Source organism: Bubalus bubalis, chromosome 4 (genome assembly GCF_019923935.1).
Source record: "Bubalus bubalis isolate 160015118507 breed Murrah chromosome 4, NDDB_SH_1, whole genome shotgun sequence".
NCBI lineage: Eukaryota > Metazoa > Chordata > Mammalia > Artiodactyla > Bovidae > Bubalus > Bubalus bubalis.
In genome coordinates this window covers 6,487,049-6,494,813 of record NC_059160.1, presented here as the reverse complement: position 1 = coordinate 6,494,813, position 7,765 = coordinate 6,487,049, and the positions used below count along the sequence as shown (strand labels likewise).

The 7,765-nt window shown below is 54.1% G+C and overlaps 1 protein-coding gene, 1 long non-coding RNA gene and 1 other non-coding gene across 5 annotated transcripts in view; 2 read left to right on the top strand and 1 right to left on the bottom strand.

Annotated features, from left to right (window-relative positions):
* The first annotated feature begins 29 nt into the window (after positions 1–29).
* On the top strand, positions 30–3,430 carry LOC123465736. Of its 2 annotated transcripts, XR_006641026.1 has the most exons (5): positions 30–244; positions 1,573–1,634; positions 2,605–2,660; positions 2,756–3,013; positions 3,128–3,430. It is a non-coding gene; the product is annotated as an uncharacterized LOC123465736 (long non-coding RNA). The 2 variants fall into 2 exon arrangements; XR_006641025.1 differs by lacking the exon at positions 1,573–1,634 and having other exon boundaries at positions 33–244.
* On the top strand, positions 255–404 carry LOC112584851. Its single transcript, XR_003109240.1, has one exon. It is a non-coding gene; the product is annotated as a U12 minor spliceosomal RNA (small nuclear RNA).
* The window catches only part of LOC102409002 (NADH-cytochrome b5 reductase 3), a 24,863-nt gene continuing 20,433 nt past the window's right edge, over positions 3,336–7,765 (bottom strand). For both annotated transcript variants that reach the window (XM_045165597.1, XM_045165598.1), the window contains exon 9: positions 3,336–4,464. In XM_045165597.1, coding sequence (XP_045021532.1) covers positions 4,292–4,464 — 173 coding nt within the window. In that variant the 3' untranslated portion in view covers positions 3,336–4,291. The remainder of the gene's footprint in view (positions 4,465–7,765) is intronic.

The following is a 7,765-nucleotide window of genomic DNA, read 5'->3' as shown; positions in this document are numbered from 1 at the left end:
AGAAAGGAACCGGAAGGGGCGGGGCTCTCCCCGTGAACCTTTGCGAGCCGGTTGCTTATCTGCATATTGTGGCCCTACCTTTCCCCCTCTCTCGCAACTAAAAAATAGTAAAATGAAAAGCGACATAAAACAATGAAATGAATAAGGCAACCTTCAACGAACAAAGTACGGGCTTTAACGTTCCACTTTTGTACTCACCGTATTGCTAATGAGAATGGGATTCATTACCTAGGAAGTAAGCCAGGTACGTCTTTATGCCTTAAACTTATGAGTAAGGAAAATAACGATTCGGGGTGACGCCCGAATCCTCACTGCTAATGTGAGACGAATTTTTGAGCGGGTAAAGGTTGCCCCTAAGGTGACCCGCCTACTTTGCGGGATGCCTGGGAGTTGCGATCTGCCCGTCCCCCTTATACTTTAAAAAATAGACCGGCTTAGGGTGTGTATGTACGAGGTTAAAGTAGAAAATAATCATTGATAGTATGATTGTTTCGGATTAAGTTTGCTGTGAACTATTTGTTGCTGTTTTTTAAAGAGCATGGTGTAAACGGGGAGTATTTTTAATGTTAGCTGTTTGTGTTTGAATGTGGCACACGGGTCAAGCAGTTCCCGCTGTCACGTGTCGTGTTTCCAGGCTGTATAACCTCCAAAGCCAGCCGTTTTTCTTTCCTGTGTATATGTGTGCTTGTGTTTTCCTGGTCTGTACGGTGAAAGTGGGGCATACAGCACAGGCTTTTTGCGATCTAAGTGTGCAACACGTGGAATCGCATTTTTGTTGAACCGCCTGCACTGACCCTGGCATGAGATGGGTAGTCAATCGTATCTGAGGAGTTAATGAAACCCGGGTTCCTTGTGGTTCAGATGGTAAAGAATCTGCGTATAATGCCGGAGACGCGGGTTCAGTCTCTGGGTTGGGAAGCTCCCCTGGAGGAGGGGGAGGGCATGGCAACCCACTCCAGTATTCTTGCCCGGAGAGTCCCAAGGACAGAGGAGCTGGTGGGCCTCAGTCCATGGAGTCGCCGAGTCGGACACGACTGAGACATTAACACACACAATCAATGGAAAATACAGGCAATGCCTTGAGCACAGTGCCAGGCACGGACTAAGTGCCCTATGAGTCACTACTGTTATTCTTTTCTAAGTCCCGCGAGTGGAGTTAGTTACTCTTGACAGAGCAGCACAACACAATAAAAAAAATCCGGCGTCGGAAGGTCTGTGGAAAAACGAGCTGCTGAAGCCGGAGGGGGTCTGAGATTGGGCTCCAGACGGAGGGGGAAAATCCAGGTCGCCTCTGCACTGCCGAGACTGGGTGCCGGCCCCCTAAACTACCACTAGAGTAGGGTCCTTAACTGATACCATATCTGACAGTGAGCGGGATGGCCCTCCACCAGGAAGATTTCGTAACTCTGGGGTCGCACTTGGCGGCCCGGGCGGCGGGGATCCGGCCACGTGAAGGGTGCACGGGGTGGGGCGTCCCTCGGGCCTTCTACGCCCGAGACGTCCCGGGGCTGGAGGTGCGGGTTACGAATCTCTGGACATGGGTTTCACTCCGTTTCTTGTACGAACACACAGGACTTTTTGCCCGATGAGAACACACATGGATTGCCAGCAGTGCAGCTGCGCTGTAGCCAAAGGTACTGGGTTCTGCCTTCCTTGGAGACGAAGCAAGGATTGTGCCCGGGCCTGGGAGAACCGCACCGGGGAGGCAGAGCCCGGGAGGCGAGACTGCACCGGGCGGAGCGTGTCTGGGCACAGGCGGGTGCTTCCTCCGGGGCCTGTGCCCAGCACTGACATGCTGAAATGTGCATCACTTTATACATTCCTTTTTTTTTTTTTATGGCCCAACGGCATGTGAGATCTTCGTTCCCCGACCAGAGATGAAACTCTACCCGCTGCAGTGAAAGCACTAAGTCTTAACCTACTGGATCGCCCCCCCCCCCCTTTTTTTTTTTGCTTTTATAATATAGTTGGAGCTTTGCGTTGACTTCTTAAAAATTCTGTATGGGTAGGTGATATCTATCACCTGTGAATTCACTTCAGGAGAGTAAGTGAAAGTGAAGTCGCTCAGTCGTGTCCGACTCTTAGTGACCCCGTGGACTGTAGCCTACCAGGCTCCTCCGTCCATGAGATTCTCCAGGCAAGAATACTGGAGTGGGTTGCCCTTTCCTCTCCAGGGAATCTTCCCGACCCAGGGATCGAACCCGGGTCTCCTGCATTGGAGGCAGACCCTTTAACCTCTGAGCTACCTGAAGTGGAAGTTGCTGAGTCAGGTTGGACTCTTTGCAACCCCATGGACTGTAGCCCACCACTCTCCTCTGTCCATGGGATTCTCCAGGCAAGAACAGTGGAGTGAGTTGCCATGCCCTTCTCCAGGGGATCTTCTTGACCCAGGGATCAAACCCAGGTCTCCTGCATTGCAGGCAGATTCTTTACCTGGACCCTGAATGAAGGAACTCCCTTCTCTACCTGTAGCCTCCACAGGACAAGGTGACACCTGCCTCACCTTGGGGCACCCCACCCCCAACCCTGAAAACCACTCACTGCCCTCAGCCTCAGTCTCTCTGTGGGAGAGGGGGGCTACTAACTTCTTCCTACTTCTTTCAGGGTGTCCAGAGGAGCGTACAGTGGAAAAGACTGGGGTCATATGGGGTTGTCTGAAGGTAGGACTGGGCACACCTTCTGACACGGCGGAGATGATCTGTGCAAGACTGGGTGTGAGGGATGCTTAACTGCCAGGGTCCACACTGTTTTCCAGGAATCTATTCTAAAAGAAACCACCAGAGAGGAGGCTGAAGATAGCCAGTGATTTACAAAATCCACAAACTGGAAACAGCCTAACTGTCCAACAGCAGGGATCTGCTACATAAAAAGCCATGATCCATCAGGCTTATGGCGCGTTTCTGACCAGAGGGAAAGCATACCTGCCATTAGGGCGAGCAGCGGCCGCACAGTGGACCGTGTGGTTTTATCTCAATTATAAGTGTTTGCCTCTGGATGTCCACTATTTTCCTGGGTATAGTTTTTATTTTTACTGCATATATATTTTTTTCTGTGACTATTTCTTTTACTGTGTATATTTTTCTCTACTCTCCACAAATTTTCTTTTTTTTTTTTGGCCCTGCTGCAGAACCCGTGGGATCTTAGTTCCCTGACCAGGAACAGAACCTGTGCCCCCTGCAGTGGAAGCATGGAGTGGAAGAACAGCCAAGGAGTTCCCCAAAGTTCTACTACAAACACAAACAAACCTCAGAAATAAATGCCAGGTCTTGCACAGCCCCTTTCCCCCTCCTGCCCCAACAACGTAGGTCACAGAGCCTCCAGGAGTTCCAAAAGGGTTCAAACTAGCAAAGTTTTACTTCAATGTTACGTTTGCTCATAAATGACTGAAAAAGCCGATATGCAAGAGGCTAACACGCTGTGTCTAAGGCAACGTCGAGGCCACTGTGAATGTTCTTCCGACAAGGGGTTCTGCTCGAAGTCTCCCTGACCTGGGGCAGGGGCAGCACGGGTGCTCTGGGACGGATGAATAAACGCACACCATCTCAGCTCTGCCATCAGGGCTGGCTGCCTGGGACGCTAAGGCAGTCGATGGGAGGTGGACTGCTTGGAACTTCCAAAGCTGCCCGAATGTTTGGGTGTTTTTGCTGAAGCTTTGGGAGGGCCCATGTGCCAGCCGGAAGGGCCCTCGGCCAGCCCCCTCCTCCCACACCAGCCCCAGGGACAAGCCCACCTCCCTGCTAACCGGACCTGCTGGGCACTGGGTGGTTTGGCCAACCTCTCACCCCAGCAGCCCCTGCCATGGGGACTTACTGGTGTCAGCTAGCATGTAGTGTCAGCTGTGGAAGCCTGGCCGTGGCCCTGAAGCAGGCAGGGGCGGCAGGCGAGGGTCTGCAGCTGGGGTGAGGGCCTGCGGCCTGCAGCTAAGGGTTGCCTGTACATTTCTGCTTATTTCCAGGGTGTGGGATGCTCTGGGGAGGTTGGGGAGCATGGTGCTGGCAGCCTCCACCCAGTAGTGTGTATGCTGGAGGGAGCGGAGAGGGAAGGAACATCTCCGGCGAGGCCTAGACAGGAATCTGTCTTAAAGGTGGCCAACAGCAGTCCACCTGTGACAGACACCTGCTCCCAAAGGGGCCCCTCAGGGGCCAGCCCAGCGGGGTGACCTCCCAGGCACGGGCAGGCCAGGCTGAACCCGGCCGCAGCTGGAGACGCGGGGTGGGTGGTGTTAATGAACAGCGGCAGGAGGGGTGGTTGCGGCCAGGGCACAGTGAGAGCGGGCAGCAGGGCCCGTCCATCAGAAGGCGAAGCAGCGCTCCTTGGGATGGCCCACGCGGTCCAGGTTGGGCAGGCAGGCATACTGGATCATGGGTGGGGGTCCACACATCAGCACCAGCGGTTCCTCCTCTGGGGGTGGCAGGTGGTCCCGGATCATCTCCTCGTTCACGAAGCCCTGGCTGTAGTCCCAGGCTGCAGGACGGGAGACTAGGTGAGCCTGAGGGTGGCCGTGTGACTGACCACCAACTGCCCACCGCCCCGTCCTCCGTGACGAAGCTGCTGTGCCTGTGAATTCCTCCTTTCTTTCAACAAACACGGAAGAATGGAGCAGACCTTGGCCCTGATCCCCTGCCCCCATGCCTGGCTCACCTGGATCACAAATGCAAGCCTGTCAAGGTTCCCTAACCATACTTTACAGTTTGCAAAGCCTTTCACTTCTACTGGCCTCTTGTGTGACCCTCGTGAATGGACAGGGCGGGGCTTACTGATCTCATTTTACAGGTGTGGAAACTGAGGCCCAGAGGACCCAGAATTGTCTCAGGTCACACAGTGAGGCATGGACAGGGCTGGGACATTAACCCCAGGTCCCAGAGGCCCCCCAGCCAGTGCTCAGTGCCAGGCTGGTCAGGGTGATGCTGCCTACCCCCCACCCCTCTTCTTGCTACCTACCAGCCCCGTGCCTACTGCCTGACTCTTCCCTCCATGGGGCGTTGGCCCACAAGGAGCCATCTCTAGTCCACAGCTGTAGTCCCAGTGCCTAGACAGCCGAGCACAGAGTAGTTGCTCAATAAATAATGAACAAAGGAATGTGTCCCAAATAAGCATTAGATGCTTTTGAAATGTGGTGTTGGAGGAAACTCTTGAGAGTCCCTTGGACTGCAAGCAGATCCAACCAGTCCATCCTAAAGGAAATCAGTCCTGAATATTCTTTGGAAGGACTGATGCTAAAGCTGCAACTCCAGTACTTTGGCCACCTGATGCAAAGAACTGACTCACTGGAAAAGACCCTGATGCTGGGAAAGATTGAAGGCGGGAGGAGAAGGGGACAACAGAGGATGAGATGGTTGGATGGCATCACTGATTCAATGGACATGAGTTTGAGTAAACTCCAGGAGTTGGTGATGGACAGGGAGGCCTGGCGTGCTGCAGTCCATGGGGTCACAAAGAGTCGGACACGACTGAGCAACTGAACTGAACTGAAATGAGCCAGAAAACAGTAAGGCCAGGACACAGGCCGAGGTTCCAGATGCAGGATCCTCAAAACAGCAGCCTCCTCGAAGTCCTGCTTGCCTCCCTGTCTTGCACATGCACACGCGCAGTTGTGTCTCCAGGTTTCACCTGAGACCCAGAGCTGCCTTTTATTCCTCCCAGTGACTGCAGGTGCCCATGGTGAGAACCTGACGCCCCGGGGCTGGCAGGACTCTAGTCCCACACGGACCCTCAGGACTGACCCGCTGATGGGGGCTGCTCAGGGATGGGGACCAGCCGGTCCTGGCACATGGCTCCCTGCCCCCTCACCTGTACTGCCCAACAACGTGGCTCCCTTTTGCAGATGCGTGAGGAGCAACCTGGTCTGAAGCTCACCTTGCTCCGCAGTTCTTCAATGGTCAGTCGGGACAAACACTGCTTAGGGACTGAGGGCACATGCTAGGCCCTCAAATGACCCGTGCCGAGCAGCTCAGCAGGATCTCAACCCCGGAGGGACAAACAGAGGGACTTGCCTGATGCCTACCACCCGCTGCCTACTCCCTCCCCTCTGAAAAGCCACCATCAGCCACCTCCTGATCCCATGGTGGGCGCCTGACCCCAGGCCAGCCTCTGAGCCCCGGCCAGTGAGTGGGGGGCTTACCTAGGCCAGCCCTCTGGCTTTGCTCTGGTGAAACAGTAAACTGAGGGCCACGCGGCAGCATGAGCAGCAGACAGAGCATCACTGCATCTATCAGACGAGCAGGGCTCCACCAGGCCTGCCTGAGGGAGGGATCCTGCACCCTGAGTCCCTCTGGCTCCAAACACTCAATTACCTGGCTTCTCTCTGTCCTTCACAATTTGGAAGAACCTCACTAAAGCCTTTGACACCAACGCAGCTGCGGAAGTCCAAGGTCACACGGAGGTCACCGAGGGATCTTGTCTAAATGGACACTGCTCCCTGTGTCATGCCCTGTACACTCCATGGCGGGGGTGGGGTGGTGGAGGGACGGGGGGGTGTCCCCTGAGGGAGGGGGATAAGTCGGTCTCAGCTGGTCCTGGATGAGGAAGCCTCCACTGTGCTGAGCAATGGGGTATATTCTACCTCACCGGCACTGTGCTTAGTAACTGACCACATGCCCCCTTTCACATTGGCTGCTGGGAAGCTCAAGTGATATGCATGCTCAGTCCTGGCAAGGGTGCACCACAGCCCATGCTCCTGTACAAACCTCACTCTAGATTCCATTTTATGGGCCTGCCCTTGTTTTTCTTTCACTCTGACTCACTCCATAAGTCTCTATAAGCTGCCTAAAATCCCCCTGGAATGGGGCAGGACATAGGCAGGTAGATCACATTTTATTAATGGATCTCCAAGTACTTTGTAAAAAACTTCATGGGATTAAACCCTATTTGCTAGTATATGAAATGTACAGGTGTATAAGATACATCTGTTTTACAAGATTTTTTTTTTAGGCAAGTATTTCTCTTGTGTGTATACTGAAAGAGACTGTGGCGGAAACATGGTCAGCGGGCCCCTCCCCTGACTCCTCTAGCTCCACAATCGCCACGCTGGCCTGGTACCCTGTTCTTTTTCAACATCGGCCTTTTCCAGTTTATACCTGATGGTACAGCAGTCCTCCAGCTACTCTCGAATCGTGGTCAGGGTAATAATAAACGTAACTGTAAAATACCAGAAAACTACCTAACTGTATCTCTTCCTGGGCCATGTTACTTGGTTCCTCTTAAAACAATTCCTAGGAGGAGGCACTTTGGTCTCGGCGTTGCCAGGTGCCACCACCAGAGGGCGGTGTCCGCGACAGTGCCTGCATGCATGCTATGCATGCTAAGTCGCTTCAGTCGTGTCTTTCTCTGTTGACTCTTTGCGACCCCATGGACTGTAGCCCAGGCAAGGCTCCTCTGTCCATGGGATTCTCCAGGTAAGAATACTGGAGTGGGTTGCCATGCCCTTCTCCAACTAACAGTGCGGCCAGGCCTTTTGCTGGCAGGAGACTGGAGCGGGGTCTAGCTCCCAGAGGACAGCCTCGTTTCGAGTTTTGGGGCAGCCTTCAGTCCCTGCCTCCTATGAGTCCTTGGCAAAGAGCCCAAACACCTGGACAGGCAGAGTGAAGGGAACTGTACATGAGTGCAGCCCACCCCACAGGGCTGGTGACTGCACTGTGGAAACGATCACCCTTCGCCCCCAGCACTGGCCCCAGCTCGGGGGAGAACGCCGGTCTTCTATGTCCAGCAGTGCAGGCAGGGGGAGGCCTAGGGCTCCATAAGAGGCAGACAAGAGTTCAAGTCCCAG